Source organism: Berghia stephanieae, chromosome 1 (genome assembly GCF_034508935.2).
Source record: "Berghia stephanieae isolate SIO BIC M18660-M18661 chromosome 1, UCSD_Bste_1.3, whole genome shotgun sequence".
Taxonomy (NCBI): domain Eukaryota; kingdom Metazoa; phylum Mollusca; class Gastropoda; order Nudibranchia; family Aeolidiidae; genus Berghia; species Berghia stephanieae.
Genome location: NC_088360.1, coordinates 114,306,138 through 114,320,528, shown reverse-complemented (window position 1 = coordinate 114,320,528; position 14,391 = coordinate 114,306,138). Strand labels below are relative to the sequence as shown.

The 14,391-nt window shown below is 39.6% G+C and overlaps 1 protein-coding gene across 1 annotated transcript; it reads left to right on the top strand.

The window, feature by feature from the left end:
• The first annotated feature begins 9,231 nt into the window (after positions 1-9,231).
• On the top strand, positions 9,232-12,216 carry LOC144965260 (uncharacterized). Its single transcript, XM_078900411.1, has 2 exons — positions 9,232-10,035; positions 11,767-12,216. The coding sequence occupies exons 1-2, from the start codon at positions 9,290-9,292 to the stop codon at positions 11,957-11,959; spliced, it is 939 nt and encodes a 312-aa protein (XP_078756537.1). The 5' UTR covers positions 9,232-9,289; the 3' UTR covers positions 11,960-12,216.
• The last annotated feature ends 2,175 nt before the right edge of the window (positions 12,217-14,391 follow it).

Below are 14,391 nucleotides of genomic sequence, written 5' to 3'. Positions count from 1 at the left end.
TGTCCGTTTTGGAATCTGATTTAGACCATTTACGACTCGTGTTTCTCATGACAACGGATATGGTGTCATCTTTAGCGGATTCTCTAGCGATGACTCCGGGGTCAGTAGCTCTTAGCTGTTTTCCAACTGTAGAGATTGTAAACACAGTGTTGACATCTTCTCCATCTTCCTCTCTGTCGAAGACTGGGTCGGCACTTGCAGGAAGTCTGCTCAGTGCATCAGCGTTGCCATGGTGAGCTGTCTTACGATATTCAATTCTATAGTCGTACTGACTTAGTGTCAAAGCCCATCTGGCCAGGCGGTTGGCAGCTAAAGCAGGTACTGGTTTTCTTGGACCAAAGAGCGACAATAAAGGCTTGTGATCGGTTACGAGTATGAAATTGCGACCGTAAAGAAATTGATGAAATTTACTCAGCGCAAAAATGATTGATAACGCTTCCTTCTGAATCTGACTGTATCTTCGCTGAGTATTGTTCAAAATTTTAGAAGCATTGGCAATCGGTCTTTCACTACCGTCTGGGAAACGATGGAATAACACGACTCCGATTCCAACATTTGATGCGTCACAAGATATACCCACGTCGAGAGATGGATCAAAATGCACAAGAATTGTCTCGTCACAAAGAAGTCTCTTCGCATGTTGAAAAGCTGTTTGTTCTTTAGCTGTCCATTTCCATTTAACTTCTTTCTTGGTTAACTGATAGAGGGGCTCTAAGACAGTTGCAAGATTTGGTAAAAATTTCGAATAAAATTGTACTTGTCCTAAGAACGATTTTAGGCTCGATACATTAGTGGGTGGTGGCATTTTAGTGATTGCATCAACCTTTGTGCCTTTTGCAATGCCGTCTCTTGATAGTAGATGACCCAAGTACTCACACTGTGATTCTGCGAAAGAACATTTTGGAGATTACAGCGAAGTCCTTTATCATGAAGTCGCTGTAATAATCTTCGCAGATTGTGTAAATGATCGGTGGAATCCTTGCCACTCACAAGGATATCGTCGATATAGACTGCGACACCTGGAAGATCCTGAGTCAGTTGATCCATTATTTGTTGAAAATATCCGGGAGCTGAACTGATGCCAAAAGGTAGTCTCGTTTGAAGGAGAACACCTTTATGCGTGCTGAGTGCGAGACGTTCTTGCGATTTTGGTGACAACGGGATTTGTGTGTAAGCCTCGGCTAGGTCGATTTTGGAAAATCCGTAGCCTCCTCCTAATTTGCGCATGAGGTCCTCAGGTAACGGTATCGGATATCTGTGAGTTTCCAATTGCGGATTAACTGTAACAGAGTAGTCTCCGCATACTCGAATTTTCGGTCTCTCACCACTGATTGTCATCTTTTTATATTGGCACAATCGGTGTTCAAATTCGTTGAAGGATGTAGGTTTCCAAATACCCTTTGCAATACCGGCATCCAAGCTCTTGTTGAGGTCGTCTTGGATCGCATAGGGGACGGAACGAGGCTTGTGAAACACAGGCGTCACATCGGCTTTAAATTTAATGTCAAGTTCAAAATCTTTCAATTTACCGAGTTCTGGTTTGAAGACATCAGGAAATTCTGCACACACTTGTTTACATGCCTTTTGAAGATGTGACATGTTTGTTGCGGGCTTACTACGAACAGATTTTACTTTTTTCGTTTGAAACAGTTCATCTACTGAAACATTGAGCATTTGTATGGCAGAACGTCCTAATAAGTGTAACGGCATAGTGGTGACAACACAGTTTATCTCGCGGCACGTATCGTTCACAGACACCGGCAAGAAAACAGTTCCAATGACGGGGAGTTCCTGGTTGGATGCACATTGATACTTAATGTTGGCATTACAGAGTTGTGGTTTGCCAATCCTCTCCCATGTTCTAGTTGAAATGAAATTGTCACCAGTCCCTGTATCTATTTCGAAAACAATTTCATGGTTGGATACAGTCGTAGCTAACTTAAGCGGTGTCACTGAAACGAAATTGACCCGTGACATGCGACGAATCGTGTTGACGTTAGGCGAACTCGACATTATCTTTTTACGTCTACAGGCTCTTTCGATGTGTCCAGTTTTCTGGCAGAAGCGACAAACGGCTGTTTTGAATTTGCAGCTTTGTCTGTTGTGGCGCCCATCGCATCTCGAGCAGGTTTGATTTTTATTATCAAAATCCGTTGTCGGCTCTGTCTGTCTTTCATTCGAACGTTTGATATGCTGTTTGTTTTGACTGCCTTGCTGAATTATCGGAATCTGTTTTCTTTGAGGCTTAATTTTATGAACCTTGGGTTGAACAGATAATGCAGTCTCGTTAGCCACTTTTGAGGCATCTTCTATCTCCGTGGCGACCTCGATGGCTTTGTTAAACGAAAGCTCGTCCTCCTTGTGCTTGAATAGCGCTTCAAGAACAGCTCTGTTGTTAACTGCACACATGAAACAGGTACGCATAGCTTCATCCAAGGGGTTTTCAATGGATGGGAAATCGCATGTGACAGCGCTCTGGCGAATTCTAGCTGCCAATTCCTGAATAGTTTCGCCTGGTTTCCTCTGGAGGCTCGTCCAAAATTTATAACGTTCTCTGACAACAAATAGTCGAGGGTGGTACTGCTCCATCATATATTTTTCGATATCTGGAAGACTGAGGGCAGTTATCGCCTTAGCTGGTGTTTCTTGACTCGCCATGTTAGTCAGTATTTTGTAAACAACCGGCGATTGGTTGACAAGGAAAACGTCTGTTTTCTTCTCATCAGGTACGGAGTGAGCAGTTAAAAACGTATTAAAACGATGCCAGTAGTCGCTCCATATCTCTAAGGCAGGGTCGAATGCGACAAAGCTCGGAATAGCTGGAGGTTTTGGTAAACATGTATTGCTACCGGTCATTAGTTTCATGAACATTTCCATCTGCTTTTCTTGTCGTTCAACGACTTGCTTCATTTGCTCATTTTGCTGTTCAATCTGTTGTTGTAATATGGTTATGAGCTCTTTATTTGACATGATGACAGTACTGCTGACACGACTATATTATGTACAATAAAGGTACGAAGATAGGACGCGAGCGAAGGGTAGTAAATTATTGACGAAATATAACTCTAATTACTCACCCAAGCGTCCGACTGCTTGGTTGTATGAAGACGACGTACCGTTTTGTTTTCTTTCGTGACGTAGGCAGTTGACCTCAGCGCCCACGAGCTGTGGCGGGAAAAAAAAGGCGGGAAGGCTTCTTACCACGTGATGGGCGGCTGTCCACGAAGAAGGCGTCTTACCACGTGCTGACGACACTGCAGGCATAAAAGGCACTTGCTCCGGTTTTCTCGGCTGGCAGGTTTCCGTCCGTGGTGTGTTGGCTTTTCGACTGACGTCACAAAACGCTCCAATAGGCTGATGCGCAGGATATAAAGGTGAAAAATCCTCGTCGCCAATGTTGTGTTTTTGTCGGGACCCCAGATTAATATTGTGGAATCACTCAACTCAGGAGCGTTAGAGTGATATGAGAGAACAGTTTATTACTGTGTATAAGTTAGAGTATATACAAATATATCGCAACAACATTTTAAGAAGGAAAAATAGTATAAGTAACTCAACTATGAAAAGTAAGGAACAAAGAGTGCATCCTTCTCTAGGGCATGCCACTCTGATATTTGTTAAGCACAAATAATATTTTAACAATGGACTTAATGAATAATAACTAATTAAGCTGTAACTAAAATCAATTAGCTAATAACTAAGGGGAGCAACTCTTTCCTATAGTAACTCTATGTATAAGTCCATAACACTATCCTTTGAACGAGAGGCTCGTCTTTAACAAAATACTTCCTGTTAGTTCTAGACTAGACCCAACCATCCAATCACTTCTGTGTGGACATAGTGGCTAAAGATAATTCCAACCGAATGGAAGAGAAGCAGATAAAACATAAACTATTGGAACGAACTGCTCACAGGTCAAAATGGATTTATGTTTGGACTAATTAATGACCGGCAAATGAATGTATCACATAATAAAACTTATATACTTAAATTTGTGAATATTAAAGGGTTGTTGGAATACTTACTGTAAGACAACATTTCAAAACACATTAATGCTTTTTCTTTTTTACTAATTTATGTAACGACAGTGGAATTCCTATCTAAATTACCAACAACGACGAAACATTTCAGAGAAACATTAATAAGAATCAAGAATGATGCGTGGCTCAGCGGTATGGTCTCTGCTTAGTACCTGAAAGGTATCGAGTTTGAATACCCGCTGTGCTGTGTGGCCTTGATCAAGTCACCCCGCCCTAGCTCAGTATGCGGCGCTGCACTGCGGCTGAATAGACCCTATGGGATGAATAAAGGGAATTCTAGTAAACAGTCTCCAAGAGGAGTCATAGGTGGCATAGTTCATATGCGGTGAGGCAATTCTAACTTATGTCTGACAGTTTTCAGCCCGGTGATCACGATATCCAGCGACGCTTAATATTTTGCCGCCGGCGAACGAAGTCCAGCTTTCAACCGTCTTGAATGCTTGTGCTCTCAGGGGCAATGTCAACAGTAGGACGTTTTCTGCGTCCTTTTTTTTTTTGTTGTTGCTCAATTTGGATCGTATTTTATTCACAAAAGTCTTTTATGAACGGTTTTCAATTTCCATGGTTGTCAATCACGATCAGTCACCGCAACTGATGGGCGTCCTTTACAACCTGTATTCATACCGACATCCAGACATGAACTTAACCAGTCCACTTTCGTTCTCTGGAAAAACAAAACAAACATATAATATTTAAAAATTTGGCCAGAAAACTCTTTCTTTAAATATCGATTGATGTCATTTAAATCGATCGATAATTGAAGGACGAGTTTTCTGGCCAAATCTTTAAATATGTTTTTTTTTCTCAGAGAACGGTTAATTGGTTAATTACCCAGCATATCACGGTAAGATGACCATGACAAGGCCAATGGTTGCCATAAAGTTGGATCGTTTCCTTTAAATTCACAAAAAGGGATTTCCCTGCAAATAATATAATAAATCGATATCAGACACAATGCCAAAGCTTCAACAGAGAAAAACTAATGTTTCATGTGCAAGGTTTCATTCAAATAGCTTATTATAACCGTAGATTTGAATGACTGGTTTCAAAGGGTTACAACATTTCATTTTTTTCCTCTCTAAAAACGACTCCTTTATATATAGTCAGGCTAAAAAATATTTAAATCTCTTTCGTACGAATTGAAATGTGAAAACATAAAAATGTACTAAGATAATCTTGCGGGGATCAAACACTTCAAAGATGCCCACACTACGATCAACAAAGAAATATGATCTGACCTCATCCATTCCCACTCGAGGATCTTAAGGAACCACTCTAAATCCGACAACCACAACCGATTATTGATCCCAGAGGAAGGACATGACCTACGGAGAAGGAACAAAAAGACAAGTAAACATAATGAGTACATTTGCGTGTACGTTCAGTCTGCCACACTTTGTAAAAACTCCATTTTACATTTAGTTAGAGAATAAATAAATTCGTAAATCGATTAATTAAAATGATATCCAACTTGTCAAAAAACACTTAAACACGAGACTCCAAAAATAGGCGTATGTACTTTCTTGCTCCTCCAGAAGCATAGGTCATCAGTGACTCCTCCATTGGAAATATGTGAAGTGTGAATTATATCTATCTATAGGCCATTTTAATCAGTCGATGTATGCAGTAAACATTTTCCAGCCAAATTGTAAAACGGCACGACAACATTTTGTAACGCATTTTATAATCGCACTCACTCCTACTCTGCCTTACTCTGGAAAAAAAAATATTAAAAATTTTGGCCATAAACTCGTTCTTCAAATATCGATCGATTTAAATTACCATCATCTTGGCAAAAACTCTCATACCTTGTCTGGGACTTCGCGAAATCCCAGGTTTGAGAGTTTTTGCCAAGACGAGGGTCGCTACTACGCCATAGTTAATCCTCTTCCCTTCTGCTAATTACTCTAATCCTTGCTACGTGTAATAAACTTAGGTTATATTTATCTAGTTAATGATTGCTTCCCTTCTTTGTTGTCAAAGGCCATACTTAGTCACGAACATATCTATTCCTGTCACTCTAGTTATTCTGCTCGGAGCTAAAGAACAATTTTTGCTCTCTAATTGTTGTCACGTTAATGGTCAACAATGATTCTATACCAAGTCTTTTTATTTTTGGTTTAAGCAGCAGGAAATAGCATGTCACGTCGTTTTTTATTTTTTTTGTATCCCACAAGTAACATTGCGAAATTACAGGTCGATAAAAACCATTTGAGCTTGTCACTAACAGAACAGCGATGTTTTTACTGAACCACAGTTCTTGTACAATATCCATCAGTACATGAAAAATGCAACGACAAAGAGTAAAACAATTAAAAAATATCATTTACCAGAACCACTTGTTATCCTCAAAGACTGTTAATGTGACCCACAAAGTCAATCTAGTATTATGATGGAATAATGCCTTGAGCATGTATAAAGACCAATCTCCACTAAATGTGCTCAAAGTACATTACAAGGGCTCCCCTAGCCAAAATGTAGAATTAGACACGATGCCTGTTAAGCATTAGTACATTCTCTTTTTCAACGAAATACAACGCTTTTAACGACTTGAATAGGATGAGATAATGCGGGTAAAGAGCCATTTCCACTGACTCAACTATGCGCCCCTCAGAGCAGGACTCTAACCCAGGACCTATTGATCCGAAGGTGAGTGTCATACCACAAGATCACATAGCCGCACAAAATGAAAACATATGAGTTAGTTAAATGACGGTATAACAAGAATTGGGAAATTTTCAGGATTCTTTTTTGTTTGAACATCAAAACTCAATATCCCGAATGAAGGCGTTTACAAGTTATAATTAAATCATATAAGGTCAGGCTTGAAATTCAATTTCATACATCGATGCGATGGTCGGCGGATCAAACGTCTGAAGTCTCGATTTTCACCATCGGCAGATCAAAACTCTGAAGTCTACATACGAGCTTTGCGCACCTTGTTTTATTTAATTTTGGGCGGATCAGACATCTGTCCTTTGTTATCACGCACAGGTCTTATCCGCCCAACATGAACTCGTGTGTAGACTTCAGAGGTTTGATCCGCCGACCATCGACACAAAGTTCCACCCAACATTATACCGTTTTGAGTCTGTTGGTCACAAATGGACTTACCAGCCACTACTTGATTAGCAACATTAGATTCCAATTGAACTAAACATGATTTTTTGGGTTAAATTCATTGAGACAGCTCAGGATACTATTTGGACAGGCAGACTGATGTTAAAGCTTTCAAAAATGATTCCCTGTAGAAAGACGCTTAAATTGCTGTCTACTATGACTGGCACAAGTCAACGTCATGTCACATTGGGAGGAAACAAAAGCAAAACACGAAAAATTAACAATGGGGCACACACGGTTCAGTTTTAGCACCAACTTTCTTTAATATTTATATCTCCGACATGCAAAATGCCAAGCACTCAAACTTGGATACGCTGACGACTGGGCCTTAGCCTGTCAATCGAAAAACTGGAAAGAGATTGAAGAAGTTATAAGCAAAGACGCCATCCGTCTGAAACAATACTTTGATAATTGGTACTTAAAAATGAACACCACCAAATCAGTATCCACAAACGTCCACTTGAATAATCAAGAAGCACAAAAGAATTGGAGATCACAGTCGGTAACTCAATACTACGCCCAGACCCCAATCCTAAATAACTCGGCATCACATTGGACAGACAGCTAAATTAACAAAAACATATTGAGGGAACTGTAAATAAAATCGCAAAATGAAACGGCTTGATGAGAAAACTCGAAAATACCACCTGGGGAGCCTCACCACAGGTACTGAGAACGACTGCTTTGGCACTGTGCTACTGTGTGGGAGAATACTGCGCCCCTGTTTGGATGATGAGACCACATGTAAATCGCAATGACATCCGATTAAGATAACCAATGAGAATTATAACAGGGTGTCTCAAATCAACTCCAACTCAGTGGATTCCAAAACTGAACGGCATTGCACCACCGAAGATTAGAAGACAAGACGCTAATCAAAGGATGCATGCAAGAATTGATGAAGCCACAGATAACATCTCTATAAATATATAGGGAGCACCTTCAACAACAAGACTCAAATCGAGAAGACCTTTCCACCGAACAAAAATGGTAGACTTAACGTGGAAGAGAACTGGACAGAAATGTTGAACAGGGAAATACCAAGAGGAGGAAACATCTTAAAATATCCCACCAAAAGAATGCTTATATTCCACAATGCCAGGAAAAACTGGGTTTCCTCAAATCGCCTCCCTCTAAACAGGACATCGTGGAAGAACTGCATCAAATATGTGCAGATGGAAACTTGGGAACAGTGATGCCTGTCGGGAATGTCAGGCAGCTCCAGAGACCAGCGATCACATCTTCCTCCACTGTCCAGTTACTAAACTTGCAGGTGGATATGAAAAAGTTCTTAGGGCGGATGAAGACTTCCGACGCTGGGTTGAAAATAATTTGTTGTAGCCATACGCTACTATTGAGTCACTAAATATACATTCCCACCGACCCACCCACCCACACCCACATACACAAACATACACAAACACACACACACACACACATACACACACATCCGAAGCAAAATATCGAGTTTTTAGTTGTCTTAGGTTTCCTATTATAAAACTGACATGGTATATTAAAGCAGCAAAATCTATCAGATTATTAATATTACTTTCTTTATGTATATTAGTGACCGCGATATCCTTTTCATATTTCATTGCCCTGTCAATTGTCCAAAGTGCCTTTTATTTTTTTTTAAAATATTTACACAAGCTATTTTTGGATATACTGACAAATTATGATGACACAACTAGGTTATACTCCTTAGAAGAGCTAACGTCGAAATAAAGTTAGATGATTGGCTCTAATTATCTCATAGCATGAACCAAATGGGCTAATTTACACGATGTTTCTGATTTTGGTATATGCTAAAATGCAATGATCATAAAAGATGACATCGATTTCATAGACTTTTTTTTCTGGATAGATAGTCTGTATCTATCTTGATACATAGCAAATGACACTGATAATGCTCAACTACTGATTAAACGAGAATGTCAGGTCTAAAGGTTGCACATCAATCTTGCCTCAACAAGATCATCATACTCTAGCACATAATTTACAACAGTATTTAATTTTCATCCTATCGACATGTACGAAACTTAAAGGCACCGAAACTAAATGTACAATGTGACGTCAACAAGACAACAAATAATGTTTTCTAAGGTAGAGACTACCTACCCACCATCAATATGGGAGGCACTTGTTCTAGATTAGTCTCTGTAAAGACATCAAAAGCTTTTAAAAATAGAGTTCATACTTTACCCTTGCCACAAGACGAATCAGAAAAAGTTGAAGGTAACCTAATTAAATCAGTAGTAGACGAAGATACAATAGACAAAAACCAAGATAGAGTAACCACAGAAGAGTCAACTATTGAGGTTGAGTCTCCAGACATTTTCTCGAAAGGCGATCACAAAGATTGTTCAAAAGTAATAGAAGTAAACATAAATAGAATAGAGCAGTACGCTCCAATACAAAACATACTCGAACGAGGTGATTACAAGATAGAAGACATGTCATACTCACACAATTATAATAATGTTATTGAAATAGGAAACAGTCCTAAACGTCACGGGACGTCACCTTCCAGTGGCGAAGAACAAAACTTGGCCTCTCTAGAGGATGACAATAGTGACGCAGACAGATCCCACGATTCAAACGACAACAGTTATAATGGACATCCCAGAGAACCACAAGTGACATACAATATTGTCATAGATTCCACTTGTGATGAATCCGGAGATAATATCAACGTACCCTTGACTCCGAGAGATGCTGTAAGGAGAATCGAAAATCAGGTTGAAGAGAAGAGAGATGGGTCCGAAAATGTTGACTCGATTCCTCAAGACAGCTTATTCTTTCTGCCGTTGGATGGTGACCAGTCACATCCTACTGCGAGCTACAAGATTCCAGAGCGTCTTAACAGATCACGAAAGTAAGTCCATTTGAGTAAGATCTTCTCATTATAAATCTTAAGATCACATAATTTCAATGTAATTAGTCGTCACAGAACGGTATTTTTTTATATCAGGTGAACCCTAATGTCTAAGGTTCCATTTTATGAACTTAGATGTTTCAGGGGAGCCCGATAGCTCAATTGGTGAGATACTCGCTTCACACGCAAAAGGACCAAGATCAATTCAGGGTGAAGTCGAGGCTCTTTTCTGCTGACCCCCCCCCCCCCCCCCCCACTTCCGCTTCCCACCCAACAGTGATTGGGTAGTTGGGTCTGTTAGATCTGGCGAGAAGTACTTTGCGATGGATTAACGCCCTATCCAAAGGGTAGCAAGTAATTGCTATTGTCCACTTCACGTTATAGAAACCGGGATAAACTCTGGCTTCATAGGACTAACACACATTTTAGTTGTTTTTATTTTTTACTTTGGTTGTTAGTAAGTGTTTATTACAACGATAAGAAGTTGTTTTTGACGAGCATCAAATGATCTTCATTGTTTTGTCATGTTAGCGATCATCATAACTGCCAGTGTCATAATTTAGAATAATGATCAATGAACTAAAATAACAAATAATAGTAGATAAAGTTCCTTTATTCTTCGTTATGTAAAATAGTTTGTAGGGTTTATCTAAAAGAAAAAGGCACACACACACACACACACACACACAAACAGAGAGAGAGAGAGAGAGAGAGAGAGAGAGAGAGAGTTAAATTTATCACGAGATAGAGAGTATAAAAGAGAAAAGGTTGAATAGAAGAAGAGAGATGAGAGAGAGAGAGAGAGAGAGAGAGAGAGAGAGAGAGAGAAAGAGAGAAAGAGAGAGAGAGAGAGAGAAAGAAGAAAGAGAGAGAGAGAGCAAGAATGTATTAATTTATCGACCGATAGATAGGTAGATAGATAGATAGATAAATAATATATATATATATATATTTTATATATATATATATATATATATATATATATATATATTGAGAGAGATTGTTGTTCGAATATATTATAGAGTGCTTGAAGGAGCCTAAATTATTTATAATTGTATATAGATAGAGAGAAAAGAAAGTAGAGAGGGGAAGATAAATTTAGAAACTTGGAACTTGAGCTTTCTATATATAGCGTGATATCCACTAAACGTGCGCAAAGCGCTTTACAAAGGATCCCTGACCAACAACAACACGTAACATGTAGAACGAGACATGACGCCTATTAGGCGATATTACAATTTTTTTCCGACAGAGAAAACCCTGTTAACTGTCAGGTACTCATTTTACACAGGAGAACGGTGAGATAATGTGAGTAAAGAGCCATTTCCAAGGACATAAATATTTGCCGAGCGAGGCTCGAACCCAGGTCCTTCCGATCGGAAAGCGAGTGTCATACCACAAGACCACATAGACGCACAAAAATACACACATACACTGAAGGTAGAGAGAAATAGAGAAGGGGTTGGCGCAGAGAGAGAAGGGGGGGGGGGGGGGAAAGTGAAAGAGAGAGACAGAAGGGAAGGGAAATAAGATGAAGAAAGAAAAAGAAGGAAGAGAAGAAAGAAGAGAAGAGAGAAGAGAGAGGAGAGAGAGAGAGAGAGAGAGAGAGAGAGAGAGAGAGAGAGAGAGAGAGAGAGACTGCATTATTATCGAGACAGGTATAGAGATTTCTACTAAAGAAACCCTGTTACTCTTTTTAAAAAATTTCTATGTCTTCTCTTCTGTCAAAAGACCTCCCCTGTCCTACAGTGAACGGATGCTTCTAGCTGACTGCAACAGGTTTCAACAACTGGACAAGAAGAGAGAATTTGCTGTCCGCCGTAATCGGTCCATTTCACGCATAGGAAAGCTGCCAAAGATCGTTGGGGAATCCAACGAAAATAATAGTAAAGCTAGCAAAACTTTGAATAAACCGGATCACTGAACGAGTGGAAGAGCGGGTAACTATAATATTACGATGAATTCAAAATAAAGCATTTTTAATATTTATTACACGGATGTAAATGTAAAACAACTTTTTTTATACAAACGATTTATACGAACGTACAGGATAAATAATTATACAAAGCTTACAGGTGAGCGATAGATAACCAAGAACACTATGTGTCTCTCATTTTCATCTCGAACTATTGTCACATAACCATTTCATGTGAAGATTTAAATAAAATGTTGTATATGTATAAGTTCGGACTTTGCACTTCTGTGATTTATTTTTTGTAAAATAGATATATACAATATTTACTCATCGCCTCAAAATTAACTGTTTAAGGAGAATAGTTTTAAAACTTCAAAAGCTATTCCAATATATATCTCCCTGGAAGTGTGAAACAAGTCCTCACGAGGACTGAATAATAACTTGTGCAACTGATCGTCTTTGTTTCTGAATGATGGCAGGCATCATATTTTGCTGGTCGTCAATAAAGATAATCCGACCTCGCTCCTTTATACCCCGCAATCCTAAAAATCTGCCCATAATCCGACTATTAAAATAGTTATGTTACTTCATGAGCCAATTTATAGCCTGTTTAATGTTAGACCTCCGTAGGACTGGTTACACGTTTCCAAGGAGTTTTGAAAAACCAGAAAAAAGAGGAGAGCGTGTCGTCACTACTTCTGATCCTCATTTCCTTTATCTAGTTTACTCATGACATACAAATAAATTGACACGATGGGTCATGAATTGGTCGATGGTAGTAGACTTAGATAATATGTGACCCTCCGACTCAAAGCGATATTGTGTCGGGATAAAGCAGGTGCGACATATTAAATTCATATACACAAATACGAAACTTGGGGTTAGTTTCTATTCATTATCACGGAGAATTGATCTTTTTTGAGCTTTTTTATATAGCGCAATATTCACTAAATGTGCTCAAAGCACTTTACAAGGAGTCCCTGGTCAACAGCAACATTTAACATGTAGGACGGGACATGACGCCTGTTAGGCGATATTACAATTTTTCGGACAAAGACAACCCTGTTAACGGCCAGGTACTCATTTTACACAGGAGAACGATGAGAGAATGTGAGTAAAGAGTCTTTTCCAAGGATTCAACTATGTGCCGAGCGAGTCTCGAACCCAGGACCTTCCGATCCGAAAGCGAGTGTCATACCACTAGACCACATAGCCGCACGCTTCATAGAATAAATACAATGTCTTACCTTGCAAACGGGGGACTCAATAGCTCAGTTGGTAGAGCATTCGCTTCATACGCAAAGAGATCAAGATCGATCCCAAGTGCAGTCGAGATTTTTTTCCTGACCTCCCTGTCCACTCAGCAGTGATTGGGTAGCTGGGTCTCTTAGATCTGGCGGAAAGTACTTTGCGATAGACTAGGGCATATCCAAAGGGTAGCAAGCTAGGACTTCCTATAGATGTCGCTGGTAGCAAGCAAATGCTATTGTCCGTTTCACGCTTTTGAGACCGGGATAAACTCCGGCTCCATTGGCCTAATGCATCGGAAGGACCAAAAGCTGAGAGTTTGTTTTTTCTTATCATTTCAATTCTAAATTCACTTTTCGGGTGCCGATTCATCCCGACATGACACCGTTTTGAGACGATAGGTCACATATGTTTCTCATTTAGTAGTTAAGGTTGAAAAGTTCAGTATTTAGTGTAAAAATGAGTGCAAGACGATCTGCTATTGGAAATCTCTGAAATATTGGAGAAATCTGAAAATATACTTGGAGTAACGCAAAAAAAAAAAAAAAAGTATTAACGGAAAGGAAAGTTTGGGACGTTAATGTTTATACCTGCATTTATGAGCATAAGTTTATATTGTTCTCAACCGACGTGCTCTCATTTGCAGGTCTGATAACCCAATTCGTTATGGGCTCATTATTGTAATGGAAAAATCAAATAATGGCGCAAAATAAATTCCATTACAAGAGTGTTAAATAAGGCCTATAATTGGGTTCGCATGTCAGACCTGCATGTATGTACACGTCTCTCTCAACCATAACAGTGATAAGTCCCCGTCTAGACCCGTGGAGAGGTATAATGTTCAGAGTAAAGTGCTTTACCTGGGTCAGAATTTCTATCATTTTATACCTCTCTTGTCATCTACCACATTCAATTCATGTCATCTGCTCCGAGAATACACCACATGTTCGATTGAAACAAAGGCATCTCACATTTCCCGGCTTGAGATATGGGCAGACAATCAATCACATTAGCTATTGTTTGGTTTATTAACATCATTTTTACCCGGAAGACCCGATTTTAGAGGAGGGGGGGGGGGGGGAGAGAGAGAGAAGGGATACCGATAGCTCAGTTGGTTGGGTAGTCGCTTCATAAGCAAATGGGCCGAGATCGATAGATCTGGCTGAATGTATTTTGCGATAGACTAGCATCTT